The sequence below is a fragment of the Neopsephotus bourkii genome, unplaced genomic scaffold (assembly GCF_033783945.1).
Source record: "Neopsephotus bourkii isolate Nb327-2 ecotype Australia unplaced genomic scaffold, CSIRO-AGI_Nbou_v1 NB_1423, whole genome shotgun sequence".
Classification (NCBI taxonomy): domain Eukaryota; kingdom Metazoa; phylum Chordata; class Aves; order Psittaciformes; family Psittacidae; genus Neopsephotus; species Neopsephotus bourkii.
This window is the reverse complement of record NW_026901900.1, coordinates 2,295,852-2,315,332: the sequence shown is the minus strand read 5'-3', so window position 1 is coordinate 2,315,332 and position 19,481 is coordinate 2,295,852. Positions and strand designations below refer to the sequence as shown.

Below are 19,481 nucleotides of genomic sequence, written 5' to 3'. Positions count from 1 at the left end.
GAGATACTGGAATTGCAGTTGAACTGAGCATTGCCTTATGTTGGTAGAAGGAAACACTATACAAGGCTTTACTGGTTCAGCAACCAGTGTCACAATCAGAGTAGAGCTAAGATTGCGAGATTTTAAGCAGATACTACATGGAATTTGAGGCTAGGTCTTGTTTCTACAAAAGAAGCTAAACTGACTTTTTTCAAAGAAGAGTGTCTTAAGCCAACTGGCAAGTTTATTCTTGAAGTAACTTAAAAATGGCACGAGTGCATTTTTACAGAAGTATGTTGACTGAAAATTTCTGTACCTTACTGGTAATCCTGTGTTTTTAACTGTTGTTGGGGGGGGGGGGGGGAGGATCTTTTTTTTTCGGGGGGAGGTTTGTTTGTGGATTTGTTTTGTTTTGTTTTTGTTTGGGTTGATGTTTTTTTAGCTTGAAAGTTAAAATTTGCTCTAACAATTATGGGGAGAAACAAATGCTTGTATCTGCTTTTAATCCAAAGGATGCATTTGAGCTAAAACGTGTTGGGTATACCATGGTATTGCAATCCATTGATAAAAGTTTTGGAGCTGATCATTCTCTGCAGTGACAGTAAAGCCAAATTTTCAGCAATAAATTGCTGTTTAAGTTCTCAAAACTTGCTGTATGGTTGAATACTCACCTTATGCATAGTAAGGTATTGCAATGTGGTAATTAGGCATTCTCTGAATTTAATATACTTGTAATATTTTTAAAAAGCTGTGTGTTCTTTTTTCTGCTTATTGTTTGCCTGCATTTTCTTTGCAAGCATATAAAATATTTGCAATTCAGTTTCTTCAGGAATTCAGAGATTATTGGTTTAGTTGGAGGTCTGACTGGTAGAAGATGCACAAACAGTTTGAGGGGAGATGGTAACTAGTTTATGGAAGTAGGGAGAGAATGCAAAACCATGACAAACAGTCACCAAAACCAAGAATAAATCTGACAAACGTTACAAATTCCAAATGAGGCTTAAACAGACTCTAGCGTAGGTTTTTATAGGGGACTCCAAATTTGAATTTATATATTTGAATTTTTGAACAGAGTTGAAACTCGAACTCGGTAAGTGTTGAAGCATAGCATATTTTTAGTAGCTTAAGAATGTTTGTTACATCACTTGCTTTGAAATTAGTTTTTACACTTTATATGAAAATAGTGCAAATTGCACATGCCTGTTAATCTGTCACATTAGGAAGCTTTCATGTTGAGAATATCGGTGGCTTTAGGCAGTCCTGTTTTCATCCTTAGAACTTGTGCTAAGTTTGTGTTCAGATTTAAGATCTAGCTGGGAGTTAAATTTGACTTGAGGAAAAAAAAGAAACGGCTATTTTATTTAGCTATGCTAGCTGTGGACAGTGGAAGTAGTCTCACAAGGTAAGCTCATGTTAGCTGCTTCTCAGCAGTTGTCCCTGCATGCAGTGTTAATCAAGGTAGCTCCCTTCAGTGAAAGGAGGAAAACTTGCTTAAGCTATCTCTGTGTTAAGTGTCCCCGTGGGTATTTCAAGGAGCAGCTTAAACCTTGGTGCTGTTTCTGTGCTGCAGTAACTTTTCTCAGGGGTCTGCCTCTTTCTCAGGTGGTTAGTGTGATTTCAGGTCACTGGATAAGCTTAATGATCCAGACAGCGTTTGAAAATCCTCAGGATTCTCTGGCATCAGTTAAAAGTGTTTGAACATAATGAAGAAATATTTCTCTCCAAGAAAAATTATTGTATTAGTGTCCAGAAGAATTGTTTGTCTGACTGACAAAATACAACAATCTATCAAAACCAGGTAAAAACTTAAAAGGCAGAAAATGCTTCTGGCTTTGTTTACTGAACCAAAGTTGGCTGACTTGCAGAGAGTCTGCATTAGTAATAAAATAGCTCTACTTCCAGGAGTTTTGAGAATAAAAGTCTTCGATTGGACCAGATCAGCTTTTCAGTGTATCTTGTCTTCAGAATTGATTTCTGCATAATGTATGAAAGTCAGCTCTAGAGTATCTTAATTTCTCTTCTATAAGAATTACTACTTGCCCTGTTGAGTAGGTATTGTCAGTTGCTTATTCCAAAGCATATAAAAGTTGGTGAAAGCGAACAGCTTTGCAAGGTGCTGTTTGTGCAGCACCTTGGGGGGGGGGGGGGGGGAACTTCCTTGGAGTTGAGTGATAAGAATTTAGGACTTCTCCTTACATGTAAGTATTTGGGGAGTATTAAGAACAGCACACGTTCTTCTCTACTATTAGTTGCTTCCCTGCAGAAGGGGTACTGAACCAACAGACCCAAAACTTAGGGGATTCTGGGTGGTACAAACAATTGGAAAGATTCAGGTTTGGCCATCTGATGAGACTGTGCCAGTAACAGAAGTGGGAAACATCTTGTCTGGAAGAACTTAATCTTTTGACCTTGGTTGTTCTTGTGGCTGAACTAGAGCTATTTTTCCATATATCTGACGGCTGTTGTTTTGTTCCATCTTGGAACTAGTATCCCCTCTCTGAGAAGCAGGTTTTTTTACCTTTGCTTTTTTTCCCCCCCTTCTACTCTTAATTGTAGGCAGATAAACCAGTTGGTTAATTTACTTCATCTGTCATTCTAATGCTTGAAGCTTTTTTTCTTATGGAAACAGTTGACATTATTTGAGGAATACTGTTCCCAAGGTGGTTTTAACAAAGCATCTCTTCCAGAGAGGTAAATGTGCTGGGGAAGAAACATGAAAATTTTAGAGAATACACTGCAACTTCACAATGCAACCAGAATGTCAGGATCTGAATGAGAGTCATGGTATTTGAAGTGTTGAATAATCATGATACCTCTTCAAAATGATAATGCTTCTGGGAGGGACTATATGTTTAATTCCGTACCTGAACAACTAGTTCACACAAGCAAGTCTCAGGGATATCTTGAAGTAGTGACTGCATTTAATTCATGTCTTTGGCCTGAGGCTTAGCTCCAGTTAGAGGTTCATTTGGTTTAATATCAGTTGGAAACATTGTATTATTAATTTTCCCATTCCTCAGGCAGGTAACAAAAGTTGAAGCAGAAATCAAAACTTGAAGGCACTGAAAGAAAACTAAATTCTACCAAAAAACAACACTTTCATACCTATCATATCAACCCAATTACTACTGCTAATTGAACTTTCTTCAGTTCCTCATTGCATGGTTGCTTTTATAGGAAAGCTTTACAGGCAGTAAGTGTGCAGTTTCTTCATCCCCTGCTGAAGTAGGGTTTCCTGTTCCTTAACTTTCTTAGCAGCATCACTTTGGTTTGCCTTTTTCTGGAGCCATGCTTAAAGAAATTGTTGAAGAAAATGTCCAGGAGGCACTTTCTCCTGGTTTATCTGATAAGGGCAGAAGCAGAAAGGAAGTTTCATGTTCACAGTCCTTGATAGATGTGAAGACTTTAAAATGCTTCATTTCCAGTAGCTTGTCCTGGTTAACCTTTTTTCCTTCTGTTGGAATGGGTTTATTCAAAGATCTGCTCATCCTTCAAAGAGAATCTTTACTGGAGAAAGTGCCTATGTGCATATAAAACTCCTGGTCCTCTAGTTTATCAAGTGCTTTAAGAAGTATGACATTAAGAAGTAGAATTAAGCAGTTACATTAATACATTATACAAATGCATTAATACGTGCATTAATTAGAAAAACTAATTTGAACAGACTGGTGAGAGGCTGCACAGACATGGTTTTATGGACTGCTTCATTTCAGGAAGCGGGCAAGGCAGTCACTGGTACAGCACTGGCAGTTGATGTAGGCAAACTGAAATTGAGCTCTGTACTTTCAAGAGATTGTATATTGAAACAGCATTAAAATCCGGAATGTGATACTAGAATGTCAAGGTACTATTTCTCGAAGAGTAGCTTCCCTCATTTTTCTCTTTCTAGCTGAATCTTGCATTAGACATCCCCAGAGTTCATGTTTATGTCAAATTATCTGTGCATATAAATACTTAACTGTTCAAAGACAGCACCTTCTCCAGCCAAGAGGCAAAAAAAGGCCTTACTTTTTGCATGCTTCCTATCTTCTTGTTAGCATCTGTAGAGAGACCACAGTCGACAGTATTTTCCTGCTTAAAGATGAAGGAGCAGAAAATTGAAAAACCAGAGGACGTTGGCATTGCTCTTGCTCATTGCAGGTCTGTCATCTTAAAGGTAGCCAGCCTTCAAAGCAAAATTTCTATCTCAAAATAGACTCCACTAATTGAAGAGGGATTCAAACAGGTTACTTGGTTTATTTGGTAGGAATAAGTTTGAACTTCTTGATATTTAATTGTTGGGTGATTTGGTGGATGCTTCTCATCATCTGCCTGATAAATCATGGGGGGTGGGTGGGTTGGTTATCTGTTACTCAGCTGTCATAGTCTTTTTCTGTTGTGCCCCTCGGAGTATATGCATTTTATGCATTTTACAGACTGATGATCTGGGGACTACAGACAAATAATTGTTGTACTTAATCCTGTCCTAATCTAGGATGCTGTGATACAGCTGTAGCTTTAGAGTACAAAGTCATATAGACAGGGAAACATGCAAGCCTGTCTCCTTATTTAAATGACTGAGATTGTGTGATCTAATGATCCTTTTTTCTCCTTTCCAGTTAATACAATTGCTTTCTGATAGGTTTAGAACTGAAGGGTGTTACTGAAACGACTGGTTAAGTGTAGAATGTTAAGAAATATTCTTAAGGTGCTAAATTGAGCTCTGTCTTGACTATGTAAATGGTTTCATAATCACATGGTTTTCCAGAGTTCTTCCAGTAACTTCCTTTTTTTTGGGGGGGGGGGGTTGCAAGGGCATGACAATGTGCGAAGTGTAAGACACAGACTTTCTATGAAGAGGTAGTGGATGTGCTATGTCCAGTATCTGGTTTAGAATGACTAGAGCAGTGTTCTGTTTTTTCTGTTCCGGGCATTTTTTTTCAGGCAGGAAAGGAAATCCAGCAGAAGTTTGAGTTTCCATCTCAGGTTTTATAGTTTGCATTTCTTTAAGCAATTGAACTTCTTACTTCAGTGTCTTGGTTGAAGCTTAATGGCTTCTATTTTTTCAAATACTATCAAATAACTGAAAGATAGGGTGCTTTGTGGCTTTAACCTCCTATGCTTTGTCGTTGTCTTCCTCTGCCCCCAGTTGTCATAAATGAGTCAAAATGAAATAGTCTTGGCACTAGATGAAGCTGAATAAAGTATTCATTCCAGAGTCATGCGTTATGTCAATCTGAAAGTAAACTAAGAGCATGATTGAGGTTTAGGATGCAAGCAGTGTGTACACCATGTGATACTGAAAAATAAGTTTGAGCTAGAGCACAGTCAGGTCAGGCTAGCTGGGAATCACTGGAAAGTCAAGCTCAGGCAGGATCAGAGCCCTAACTCAGTCTGAGGAATACTGGTCAGTAAAAAAGTTCATGCTAGGCTTTTTACACCAAATACCGTGACAGACCACAGCATCCAAAAGCAGCTCCTAGTTTCATGGGCTGGTGGCTTAGCCAAGGAGTGGTGAAACTGGTATAGGTTGCCCAGAGAAGCTGTGGCTGTCCCATCCACAGGCAGTATCACAGTATCACAGTATGTTAGAGATTGGAAGGGACCTCAAAAGATCATCTAGTCCAATCCCCCTGCCGGGGCAGGAACACCTAGATAAGGTTACACAGGAACGTGTCCAGGCGGGTTTTGAATGTCTCCAAAGAAGGAGACTCCACAACCCCCCTGGGCAGCCTGTTCCAGTGTTCCGTCACCCTCACTGAGAAGAAGTTTCTTCTCAAGTTTAAGTGGAACCTCTTGTGTTCCAGTTTGTACCCATTTCCCCTTGTCCTATCATTGTTTGCCACTGAGAAGAGCCTGGCTCCATCCTCGTGACACTCCCCCTTTATATATTTATATACACTAATAAGGTCACCCCTCAATCTCCTCTTCTCCAAACTATAGAGACCCAGCTCCCTCAGTCTTTCCTCATAAGGGAGATGCTCCACTCCCTTAATCATCTTAGTTGCCCTGCGCTGGACTCTCTCCAGCAGGTCCCTGTCCTTCTTAAACTGAGTTGCCCAGAACTGGACACAATATTCCAGATGAGGTCTCACCAGGGCTGAATAGAGGGGAAGGAGAATCTCTCTCGACCTACTAACCACCCCCCTTCTAATACACCCCAGGATGCCATTGGCCTTCTTGGCCACAAGGGCCCAGTGTCGGCTCATGGTCACCCTGTCGTCCACTAGGACCCCCAGGTCCCTCTCCCCTACACTGCTCTCTAACAGGTCGTTCCCCAATCTACCAATCTATACTGGAACCTGGAGTTGTTCCTGCCCAGATGCAGGACTCTACACTTTCCCTTGTTATATTTCATCAAGTTATTCCCCGCCCAGCTCTCCAGCCTGTCCAGGTCTCTCTGGATGGCAGCACAGCCTTCTGGCGTGTCGGCCACTCCTCCCAGCTTAGTGTCATCAGCAAACTTGCTGATAGTACACTCAATTCCCTCATCTAAATCATTGATGAATATATTAAATAATACTGGTCCCAGTACCGACCCTTGAGGCACTCCACTAGGTACAGGCCTCCAACTAGACTCCGCCCCATAGACTACAACTCTCTGGCTTCTCTCCAGCCAGTTCACAGTGTTCAAGGTCAGGCTGGATGGGGCTTCGAGCAACCTGCTCTAGTGGAAGGTGTCCCTGCCCATGTCGGGGGGGTGGAACTAGATGGTTTTTAAGGTGCCTTCCAACCCAAACCATTCTGCGATTCTATGAGTGAAGCAAAGACTTGTACCCAGGGAAGTGTTCTTAGAAAAGTTCTCGTAGCTAGGAATTGAGTTTTTGTTTTCTGTTGGAAAACAGAGGAAGGTGAAGTGACATCATAACTGCTGCTCAAAGTCAGTGGGGTGGTAAGTCTAAGTGGGAGCAGGCAATAGATGTTTTTTCTGCTGGATGCTGTGGTACAGATATCCAAGTTAGCTTTCTTAGAACATTTTGGAAAATACATTGGTTTGTGTTTCATTCCAAGATATCGTGGCTAGACTACCTGAGATAGACCAGCAGAGATGCCACACCACTTCTATGCTGTATAGGTGTGTGCATACATAAAGGGTTGCTGTGTACTCTTGGTGAATTAAGGAATAGTTATACAAATTACAAAAACAAAACAAAACAACAAAACAGGCATGGGGAAAGAGGAAACTGGTACTTAACTTTGGTCGTTGCTCAAGTTTGGAGGGAAGGTCAGAGAAATGTTTTTGTGTACTGCGGTCCAGCTTTGTCAGGTCCAGCTTTGTCATGTTTTCAAAGATCCTAAAAAAGCTCTTTGCTTCAGAGATTAAGAAGATTGGCTAACCAAGCTATAAGTGTGTGTGTGTGTATATATGCTTTAGGTGAGTACCACCACTTTAAGTAGTGAAATTGGCTCCAGTGTTGTGCAGCAATTGAGTATTTAGGACTGAACTTTCAAATCTGGATTATGAAAGCAGCTTTGACTTCTGTTAATTTCCCAAATCCCTGTTAGAGAGCCAAAATGGAATTGCCAGTCTCTCACTTAAAAACAAGTTGTTAGCTTCTATTTCAGGATTTGGAATTTTCTTTAAGAAATTGTAGATAATTTGGTAAGAAAAAGTTACTCAAAACACTGTGTGAAACATGTATTTCGTACCTGCTGCTTAAGCTCCATTACTCCTAAATTACTGTTGGCCTTTGTTATTGACATCTCCATGTTTAGTTGCTAACTTAAGACTGAAGACTGAAAAATTCCGCTTAAACTGTTCTTTTAAAGACAGTGAAATTGCTGCAGTTCACTCCGATTACTGTACTGGGGTTTCCCCTACACCCACTATGTTTATGTCATTCTAGTGACATAAATAGGCATAGCTGAATGTTTGTAATGACAGGTAGGGTAGTTATAGGCTTAACTTGTCATGAGTGTGAAAGGTGCACTTTGGTACAGTTAGACAGAACCCTTTATTCCTGTTGTTTGTAGAAAGACTAGAGGCTTACAGGTGTGCGTATTTGCAGTGGTGCCAAACAGATTAACCTTGTGGTGTGAATGGTTCTGGTAGTCCATGCTTGCAGAAAATCTGTGTAGGGAAAGAAGCAGCTTTTAATGTCAGGAGCGAAAAGATGTTCTGTTAGGTATGGAAACCACTGAAGAATCTCAACATTTATTGGTAACAGAAGTCTGTGGAGAGACCTCCTTTGCTGAATATTGGGTCAATTATTTCCTAACTGCTCTTTCCTTGTGTTCCTTTTGCTTGCTTAAGGTGACAGGAATGGTCAGGTAAGTTGAAAGGTGGCTTATTATGTATTTGCAGGAAGAAAATCAAATAGAACCTGGCCTCTTGATTTCTCAGTCTTCTGACAAAGTGGAGTTAATTAGTGATGGCAAAGATGGACACTAACATGGAGATGCTCTAATTTCTATGTAAATAGTCCTAGCATTTTGTGCTAAACAGCTAGCAGGTGGTGTGACTCCAGAGATGCTGAGATTACTGCTGATGAAAAGCCTCTGTCCGTCTCCCCTGCTTACCTTGTACAGGCACCTGTGTTGGATTCCCCGCACTTCCGCAATCCCCAGATTATTCATCAGCCGGGGAGGGTTTCATCTTTCCCTGGGGGCAGAGGGGGGAGAAAAGAGGTAACTCAATCTGATAAGTGCTAGAGCCCCTGCAGGAAAGGAACTGAGACCTTCCTTCCAGGGTTGCAGTAACAGCCTGTTAGGTCAGTTGCTACCAGGGCTGAAAGAGGTGTGTTTTCTTGAGGAGTATGACCCAAAGACATGTCCCAGAATCTATATAGTCTTGTTTTGGTTTTGCTGGGTCAGGTTTCAATAAAGATGAGCAAGCAGATCTGGCAGACTGCTTTAGGCAGCTGCACTAGCTGGTGTGGAACAGGGGAACAGATCTAGTTTGTAGTAAAGGAATCGTCTCAAAAGACTATTTTGTTTGCCTTCAGTTACTCCTGAAACTACAAGCCATTATAGCTGCGCTTCGGTATCTAGCAAAACATTAATCAGCTTTCAGACTTATGAAGGGATTTTTTTTGAAAACTGACTTCTGGGATCCTGCTGTTCTGTTTGAGAAATGTTTGTTTGCTGGGAGGAAGGTGATTTTCTTATATAAGGCTCTCTCTGTCATTCTTTCCTTAGCATTTAAGTGTTCCAGAATGAGAAAAATGCAAGTTATCTTCTCTTGGATAATTGTTTCTTACCTAGTAACTTAGCTTTACTGTAGTACAGTTAATTCAATATTTGTTTATAGAAGAACATTAATGAAGTAAATACTATACCTGATGGTTTGCAGTGTTTTCTTGTAGCTACATGAAGAGTTGCTAGTTTGAAAATGGCTATTGTATTAAAAGTTAACTAAGCCCTTTTATGAAACCCTGCTTAGGCAGCTCAGTTGTGCTTTCATGGTTGTAATTTCTGCATGTAGATCAATCTTTGGGTCAGTAGATACAAACTTTGGATGTTATTTCAAGTTAAATGACAATATAAATAAAGAGATGCTGTTGCCTAAAGTTTCCCATTCTGTGTTTTTTATCAGCATCCTGATGCTTTCAGTTCTTCCGAGGAGACTGGAGACGTTTCTTGCATATCACATTAACACAATCATTTACGTGTGTGTGCATGTGTGTATGTATGAAATTACAAAAACTCGTGATGGGAAATAAGTTTGGGAGATGAAAGAGGTGAGGTTGTAGCAGCTATAAAATTTGAGACATGTTTGTAGAATTACTGCATCAGTACCATAGGTAACAAATATTAGCAGCTGTTTACCCGATAAACCTTTTCAATACTGTGAATGTAGTGTTTGTAAAACTGCAAGCGCTTTACATGTCTGTATGGCTCTTGACAATGTTGTGTTGTTTTTTTTTTGGTCTCTTGTTGTAAAATGCATAGTGCGGGCAACTTCTTGTGAGCGAATGAATGGAAGATACTGAGAAACCTGTGAAATGCCTTAATGCTTGCTGTGACTATAGCTGAGGGACTATGGACTTGTCCGCATGACGTTTTGCAGGTTTCTGGAAAATGTTGAGATGAGCACACGTCACTGGATGGTGTGCTGTAATCTGACTAATTGGTCTATCATTTAGTAGTAAATTGGGAGTAGATTAATTTCTTTATATAAATAAAGGAGATGAATCCATCCTGAGGCCTCTGAGGAAGTGATACATACACATGGGTGTGAGCAGTTCTTCTAGATACTTGCATGCTTCCTTTGTGACATTTTGGCGAGGTCACGATACTGAGGTCTTTATTACAGAAAGTCTTAATCTGTGCTTGCCTTTTTTCTAAATTACTGGTCCATGGGATATTAGAAACCCTCCATTTTAAGAACTTTCCAAGTCTGTACTGTCTTGCCTGAAACTAGGCTAGGTTACACACGAATAATGATTCATCTTGAAGTGTTAAAAAGTCCTGGTAACAAGAAGACCCTGGGGGTACTTGATTTCTACTAGGTGAAAAAGTAGCACTCTTCAGCAGTTCTATCAGTTGTGTTGTGAATAAATATCCGTCATTTCCATTCTGTATAATAATTAAAGCAAAATCCTGCTTAGGTTGTACCTGGTTGTAATGGTGTGTCTTCTGCATTTATCAGTTGGTATTAGTATTCAAATGTTCATGACTTGTTATATGTGCAGTCCTGCAGTGGCTATAGTAATGCTAAAATAGTTGTCTTGTTGATCAAAATCGTGAATAATTACTGTGTGTTTTAGGTATTGAGGGCGATTTATCTCTTGCATCATGCGTGAATACAAGCTAGTGGTTCTTGGTTCTGGAGGTGTTGGAAAGTCTGCTCTGGTAAGTACTCTGTGAGGCAGGTCAAGTACACTTTCTTAGGCTTCTTTTTTTCGCTAATACACTCCCTAGTAACCCATATTTCTTTTATGCAAGTTTGCACGAATAGAATTACTTGTGCGTATACATAATTATGTAATATGCACAAACATAAGTTTAAAAAAATAAAAATTATTTGCTGGGAGTTCCAAGCTGGAATAGATACATCCTTTACTGGGTGTACCCGCATCCACTAGTGTGTTCTTGCATGCTGCTATTACTGTATGGGCTTGGTTTGATGGTGCTTGGTCAGGTCTTTGCCTGTCTGCACAGTGAAGTACATCCCCACAGCATTACAAAGGTCTCTGCCTTTGCTGGGTAACCCAGCTGTGGGTTTGTGGGAAATCATGCTGCATCATGAAACTCACATGATGAACTGGTTTGCTTGTGTCTGGCATTGGTAACTCCTGTCTTTAGAAAGGTCTTCAGGGTGCTGTTTGCCTAATGTTTGATAGCAGTATCTAAGTATTTTTTATGCAATTACAAGTAAATATTTGTGTATTTATAGGAAGCTTAACATTTTTCCCTGCAAGTAGGTGTATAGCTGTGGCTAATAGATGACTGTAAACCAAAGAGCTTGTGCGTTTTAGTTAAATGATCACAGAGAAGTTTAGTCTGGCCTAGACTAGCACTGAAAAAGTTCACAGAATATGGTGGTATCAGCCCACTTAAGCACTTTACATATTTCAGTTTGTGGACCTTATTATAAAGTAAGGTCTAGAGGTCCACTCCATCGGATAAGAACTGTTCTCTTACAAAGGGGTTCCTAAAGGAAAACTTAAATGAAAAATCATGTTAGACTGTGAAAGAACTTTACCCATCACCTCTAAATTCTTTATCTTACTGCAGCAGTTCTGGATTTGAACCTGTCTCCTCTGACCTGGCCACTGAGTCCTAAAGTTCCATTTGACTTGTGCTAAAAACTTCCTATGTGCTACGTACACAGGTTTATCCTACTGAGTCTAGTAAATGCTGGCAGTTGTTACTAATTCATGTACTGGAAGATAAGTAGCAGAAGATGCAGTAGGTATAAATGCAAATATAAAACCCACGCAGCTGTATAGTATCCTATTCAACTAACAACTAGTAACAATTCCAAGAGTTAGACAAACCTTAAATCAATGGATACTTTAATTCTTTTGCTCTGAGAATAGATAAAGGAAGGTGTAGCATTGCTTCATCTAACAGTACTTGACTAAATAGGCATATACATTTAACTTTCTGTTGACTTCTTTGTGATGTCGGTCACTTAATTTGCCTTGACAAATGTAACAGATAACTGAATATACCGCTAGAACAGTAATTTGTGTACAGTGTTTACAAAATGTCGCTGTCAGAAGAGCCTTACAAGAACTTTCGTGTTGCAGACTGTACAGTTTGTTCAAGGAATATTTGTTGAAAAATACGATCCTACGATAGAAGACTCCTACAGAAAGGTATGCAAAAGATCTCTCTAGTGTTACAGAAGCTTAAAACTGCAGTACTTGTCAGATATTTGAGTCATTGCTTGAAAGAGAGTATGCTTAGTAATGCCACATAATACCAGGTAACTTTAGAAGTTTCAAATGTAAAGGTACTCTTAAAGTCTGTCTAAAAGGAGTAATTCAAAACTAGCTTTTTTATGTTAAGCATAATACCATACTAGGTAGTCAGTAATTTCATTGTCAGAATTGGGAACATTGTTTTTAAAAGGGAAAACAAAAATAAACAAAAAACCCCGCTAAAATATGCTACCACTTTTTTAAATAATATGTATTACTAGTTTGCATTTGGAGGTTCTAAGCTTCTTTGCTACTAGGAAAATCTGCTAAAAACAACTTTGCACTCACCTTTAGAATACTGGAAGCATCATACAGTATTCCTGACAATTTGACTGATAGCTTGATACACTTCCGTTATGTGGGTTGCTGTTTTATTAATAAGTTAACACAAACCTATCATAAATGAACAAACACCTACTGTGGCCTGTTTCTCTTCCCCTCTTCAGCATGACAGGCTGAAAGGTCTTGACTCTGCTTGCATCATCTAGAATCTCCATATTGCTCACTCTTCAGTTTCAGCTGAGCTCATGATTAATATTCCAGGCTAAGACAGTTTACATCTGGATGGCTACCAAGAAGGTTAACCATTTGGTGAAGCAGATTACTTTTCAGCTGTGTTGGTTTTCTTAATCTTTCTAGCTGAATTACTTTTCAGATGCATTGGTACTGTGATGTAGCTCACCACGTGGCCACCACAAAAATGCCAGCGTGTATGCAAGGGAGGCAAGATGCACAAACCCGAACTGGGAATGGGCAAAAACTGCAGGACTTCCTCTTTTAGCACTGGATGACATTTATATTGGAGTAAAAAGGCTATATTAAAGCCATTGCAGCCTGTATTCTGTTCAGAATCTTTTCTGAGCGGAAGAGGGATTAGTGAGGGCAAAATGATAATTTCACACTTGTTTTCTTTGACCTCATTGAAATCTGTATGCTGGAAAAATCTTGGTCTGTCTTAAGCACATGGGCTTTCAGCCAAGACTAGAACTCCTATTAAAGAGACACCACCAAAACCAAATTCTATGTAGCCACTTACTTTTTCTGCATTAGAAGAGTAGAAATACTGGACCCTATCCCAGTGTTTTGGTACAGGCCTTTTCTGGGTCAGGCCCAGTAAATGACTCTAGAAATATTCACAAGCTGTACTAATGTGAAATGTTTCCTTTGTTATACATGTACATTCTTCAGGTCATACTAGATTCATGATGTTTGCTGGGTGAATTTTTCCAAAGGCTGTTTCTATGGAGCCTGAAAAAGTAAAACCATCTTAAGAAGTTTTGTCTTCTGAGATTTTTGTTTTTTTGTTTTTTTGTTTTTTTTTTTAAGATCTTACAGTGTTCCTTTCAGGTTTGGTCCTAAAATGACTAGGAATATCTCTGTATTCCTTTCAAATCAGCCAAATTGTTAAAGTCTTGTTTAAATCTGGACAATCCTTTATGCAGTCATTTTCTTTCCATCCCTGCTAGTTACACTTCTGACTTCCTTCTTGACTTGGGTGACTTTGAAATGTATTGGTTTGGCAGTTGCAATTCTATACTATTAATGTTAAATCTGATTTGATAATATTTGAAGTTGAGAAGATGTGGCTTGAAATATTTTAAGTTTATCTGGATCTAAATAATTGAGCATGAAAATTCAAGAAGAGATATTTCATTAATGCGATGGTTAGAATACTGGTTTGGAAAATGGAGAGGAATGGTGTTATCAGTTTTTACTTCTCTAATTGTAATAGCAGGTATATTAATAGCTACAAGATGCTGCATAATTCCATATGTGGGAAGACTTCTACAAGGTTTTTACTGTGAGGGTGCTGAGCCACTGGAATGGGTTGCCCAAGGAAGTTGTGAATGCTCCATCCCTGGCAGTGTTCAAGGCCGGGTTGGACGCAGTCTTGGATGACAAGGTTTAGTACGAGGTGTCTGTGCCTGTGGCAGGAGGGTTGGAACTAGATGATCTTGAAGTCCTTTCCAACTCTTAACTATTCTATGATTCTATGAAGTCTTGAAATTTGATGCCTTAGTTTACTTCCCAAATACTTCTGCATAAAGAAAATAAATGCTGCTTAATTAGCAGAATAACTTTGTCAGCAATGCATGCTAAAATAGTGGTTACTGAAGGAATCCCCATCCCTAGGGTGCATTGGGAAGGTGTGAGAAGAGTGGAAATACTCTCCTGCCCCCCCCCCCCCCAAGCTCAAATCTTGTTACAAAACAGAAACTCAGAATAGCAGTAACGCATATATCGGTAATAGGGGACACAAAGTTCTTTCTGAGTGCTGATCTGCCAGCTAGAAATTTTACATGCAAATGGAAACAAGGGAGGTGTATGAGTAGCTTGAAAGAAAAAAAGTGGGTAGCCTGTTTGAACAGCTTGAGGGCACTTCCATGTCCTTTGCTCACTTGAGGCCATTTTTTTCAGGTAGAAACTATATAGGGGATGTCTGAAATAGATACAGAAACTGATCTGGCTTCTTAAACTTTCTATTCTTTGCAAATATTTCAAAGCTGGATCAGTTTCCTAATTAGTGTCACTAAAAGCTTGTTTTGGGGGATACCACTCTTAGCAATTCACATGGGTTATTGTTTGCTGTGCACTACTTATTCTCTTGTTGATCTAAATTACTATTAAATAAGCATTAGTATGCCAATCCACATTTCTAGATTTCACTTGTACTTTTCAGTCTGTGAATGATGCCTGAAACAAGTAGAATTTAGTTGTGATAGATGCTGGTAACCATCATTACAAATTTAGCAGCCTTCTTCTTAATAATCAAAAATCCCTAATCACTTTGCAAAGTGATACTTGGCTGCTGATGCTGCTTTAGAAAATGTCACTAGGGCTCTTTGAAAGGCTTCTTCCTGCTGTTTTCAAAGTGTGTATCCATATAAACTTAAGACATGCTGCTTTATGCATTATGAATTTGCTTATACAAATTATACGATTTCTGGTGTCTTTGGAGGGGAGAGTTGCAAGAGGAAAAATTCTAACCACATCTTTCTCTCTTGACAGCAAGTTGAAGTAGATGCACAACAGTGTATGCTTGAAATCTTAGATACTGCAGGAACGGTATGTAAAACCAACTTCCCCAAATACTGATTTACAGTGTTAAAACCATCAAAAGCTGTTGGGATATAAATGGTGACGTTTCCTTCCTCATTCTCTAGAGTAACCATGGTTAGTGCATTTGAGTAAAAGATGCTTTTTAACATACTAGTGTTTTAGTAAAACTTTAGTATTGTAGCAGAAAATGACTTGTAAGCTTCCTGTGAGCTCATGTTCTGCAATAGGGGAAATGTGAGACAGCGTTTTAAAAGAGATTGCACTGCTGTTTTAAGTTTATATTGCTCAGAGGAAAACTTAGTCCTTGTGATTACTCAGGTTTGATTTCCATTTCTGTAGAGAATGCATGCTTCTCATCTTCTTTCTCTTTTGTGTGAGATGTGTTCTGACACTGGGATAAAAACAGTTATCGCTTTAGTCAGCTGGGAACTCAAAGGACAGTGTTTATGCTGACCCTTTGCATACTGGTCAGGTATTTCTCTGTCTAGTTCCAAAATTATTGAAACCAGTCATTTCCTTCATTGATTTTCTAGTGAGCGTAAGCTTAATACCCTTAGAGTGTAATGTGTTCTCTGAACTGTAGTAATAGTCTGGTCCAATAATAACTTATTTAAGCTCCATAATACAGTAAGGCCATGTAAAACTACAGAAAGATGGAGCAGACTATCTCAAAATAAATTGTGCTTTTTGTCTGACATACAAAAAGGGACTTGGTGTGTGAGTGATCAGGCACAAGATAGCAGAGTCACCAGTGCAAGAAAGACAAATGCTATTTCACAGTTGTACTGTTGAGAGTTTTCAGACAAGAAGTCCTAATGCTTCTGTGCAGTAAACTACTGAGCCTTTATGTGCAGTATCATAGTTGTCACTGGTATAGCAAATAAGACGAGTCTATTGAGTGTCACCATCCTCTAGATAATCTTCTTAAATATTAAAGTAGAATTTAACATAGGAGAGTACCTACAAAATGGAGGCTGAAAAAGGATGCATTTGCTTTACGATGTGTTTTAAAGAATGATCAGGAGACGGGAAAAACTTGGTATGTAAAGAGAGATTTGGGAGGAATGTAACTTCCGTAATCTACAGATTTCACTTTATCTTTTACTGTACCTCTTCTCTGTTAAGAAATTACTCCAGTTTCTGTGACTTTTTTTCCAGGGTGCTGTTCAGCCACCCCAGATAATGTTCCAAGCTTCAGATTTCTTTAAAAGCAGTTCAATTTACTATAATGCTTTTAGTCAAACAGTAAAATACTGGTCACTTTAAAGAAGGGGAGGGGGCACAAATGCATCATACCTGTGAACTATTTTTAACCTAAAGTGTATATGGCAGCTTGTGCAAGGGAAGTGCAAATTGACTGCAACGTCTGTATCTACTTTTCAATTACAGGAACAGTTTACAGCAATGAGAGACCTATACATGAAAAATGGACAAGGTTTTGCATTAGTATATTCCATCACAGCACAGTCCACATTTAACGATTTACAGGATCTAAGAGAACAGATTCTTCGAGTCAAAGACACTGATGATGTAAGCATCCTTAAAAATGCTTAATACTTAGAGTTTTCATTATGGATGTTGCAGTGTGATCAGATAGCTTCTGAGATTTAAATTAAGAAACAAATCAACCAGTAGATGTGTAGTGCAGAAATGCGATTCTTAAGGCAAACTGGAGAAACTGTAACTTGTCACGTGTAATTAGAGAATTGTCTTTTTAAAATATTTTCCATTAAAATACTCTATTTGAAATTGTATTGAAACTTGCTAGTACTGCAAAAAAAAAAAAATAAAAATTACTGAAAACATTCCTAAAGCAAATCTGTTCTTACCTCAGTTACTATAAATGAAGGTTTAAAAACAAAAAACCACCATTAATTTTTCTCTTCAATATGCCTACTGTTTATGGTATTTTGAAGGCACAAAATTCTAAGCTCCTACAGAAGACAGTACTGTAAGCTTTATACTTAAATGTTACATAGCTTTTATATTTTGTGTGTGCCTGCAAGTAAGTTTGGGGGTTCTATTTCCACATAATCTCAATATGCACCTCTTAACATTATTAAAGCTACAAAGTGAGGCTTAAACATTCCAGTTTATAACTCATTTAAAAAACCTTGCTATAGTTGTAGAAGTGATACTCAGTCCCTTAATAAATGGAAGAAAGGTATTTCAAATGTGAGATAGCAGTAACAGCGTGTTTTTAACAGAAACACCTTAAGCTGTAGCTATCAGGCAGGGAAAAATCTCTTCCTGCTGGTGGGAGTCAGGGGGAAAGCATTGAACAGTCTTTAAGTGTGTTCGTCTCATTTAAACTGTGCTCATGGAAACTTTGATGCCTTCCTTACTGCTTTGTATCCACATGTGCCTGCTGACAGCAGGCAAAGAACATATTAAAATTTAGTTCAGGCAAGTTTATTGTGACTTCTGTAATACAAACCACCTTGCACTTTTAAACTGTAAGCATCTGCAGGTCTTGCCTATGTCCAGCAGACTTATTCTGGAAGGGATTTATTACCCGTTATCACAAATGCCTCTCAAAAGAGTAATATTAAACTTGCATGTATGTCTCCCAACCAGAATCCACCAAATTATAACCTTGCTTAATGTCAAATTAATTTTGTACACAAAAATCAAGATGTGACTATACTTGAAACCTTAGTTTACGTGGTGTATTATGCTGACTAGCATAAGCTTTCTTTGCTAGTATTTTGGTAGTATTTCCTTGGAATTGTGTTTCTTTTTAGGATACTCCCTTCAGTCTTGAAAATCATTCCGTAGTATCAGGAAAAAAGATAATGAGCTGCAACTGATAAGTGTAGTTCTTGCCAAAATTTACATGAAGTTCTTCCATTACTTGCTCTCTCGCTGGGGGGGGGATTAAATGGCCAACATATTGTGAACCTTTTTTTCAGCACTTGAATTTGGGAAAAATTTAGCCATGTCCTTAAATTAGTAAAAGGAAAGGTGTGAGGGGGGAGGTGACGGACAATGGACCAGACAAGCTTGAATGGTTCCTTTTTCTTGCCACAAAGGTCAATTTGTTTTCTATAGTTGGTAATTTTTGTAAGGTGTCATTTTTCTCTCCTCTGTGTACATCAGCTTAATAATGAAAACTGTGTGAGCAAACTGCTCTTGCAAGGAACACAGATGTGCTGGGAGTAGAGGAGTGTGAAAGGAGCTTTTGCATCCATCATTATGCTACTCAGTACAGGCTACTTTTTTCCAGGATTTCTGAACACGTAAGAATCCTGTAGGAGATTCTTTAGTAGGCTTCTTGATGCCTTAAACATGTGAAAAGGAAATCTCATTGTCATCTGAAACATGTGAAGTTTGCTCCATTGACAGCGTACTGAATGCTCAAACCCCCACCACCCTGCCAAATGGAAGGCAAAATACGCAGTCAGTTTGTTTTGAACATGAAAGTATCGCACAATGACAAACTTAAGTTTCAGTCATACCAGTTTGATTATTCTGAAAGATTAGATCCTCTAGATAGGCTCGTAGGTGTGCATTTGCAGTGGGCTTTCCCAGAATTTTAATGATTTCTTTGCTGATATTAAATTGGCTTTTAGGTGCCTATGATTCTGGTTGGCAATAAGTGTGACTTGGAAGATGAAAGAGTTGTGGGAAAAGAGCAAGGACAGAACCTAGCAAGGCAATGGAATAACTGTGCATTCTTAGAGTCTTCTGCAAAATCAAAGATAAATGTTAATGAGGTAAGGCATGTTACCCACAGTAGGGAGGGTTCGCAGGGAGGGAAGGATGGGACACTGTTCTGTTAACAAAAAGTTTAGTGTTTATCAAGGAAGAGCTAACAATTATGAATAACATTGACTATAATGGACAGAACTCTTCCCTACTATTGTGAGATTTTGAGATGTTTATATTAAGGGATGTACTTAGCTTTGATGTGACTTTTTGAAATTATACTAATTCTAGTATAATTAATTTTCAAATTATATTCATATTAACTTGATTAAATACTTTCTTCATGCTACATTCCCTAGTTGACACAGTCTCTATCAACTGAGAATACACTGCTGGGCTATGATTTTTTTTTTTTTAAGACCTTTAAAGGAGTGAAGACCTTAA

General features: G+C 38.8%; 1 protein-coding gene across 1 annotated transcript in view; it reads left to right on the top strand.

Annotated features, from left to right (window-relative positions):
• The window catches only part of RAP1B (RAP1B, member of RAS oncogene family), a 33,120-nt gene that overhangs the window by 9,484 nt on the left and 4,155 nt on the right, over window positions 1–19,481 (top strand). Inside the window, exons 2-6 of the mRNA XM_061368056.1 lie at window positions 10,668–10,752; window positions 12,156–12,224; window positions 15,339–15,395; window positions 16,779–16,919; window positions 18,962–19,105. Of these exons, the coding sequence (XP_061224040.1) occupies window positions 10,696–10,752; window positions 12,156–12,224; window positions 15,339–15,395; window positions 16,779–16,919; window positions 18,962–19,105 (468 nt within the window). The 5' untranslated portion in view covers window positions 10,668–10,695. The remainder of the gene's footprint in view (window positions 1–10,667; window positions 10,753–12,155; window positions 12,225–15,338; window positions 15,396–16,778; window positions 16,920–18,961; window positions 19,106–19,481) is intronic.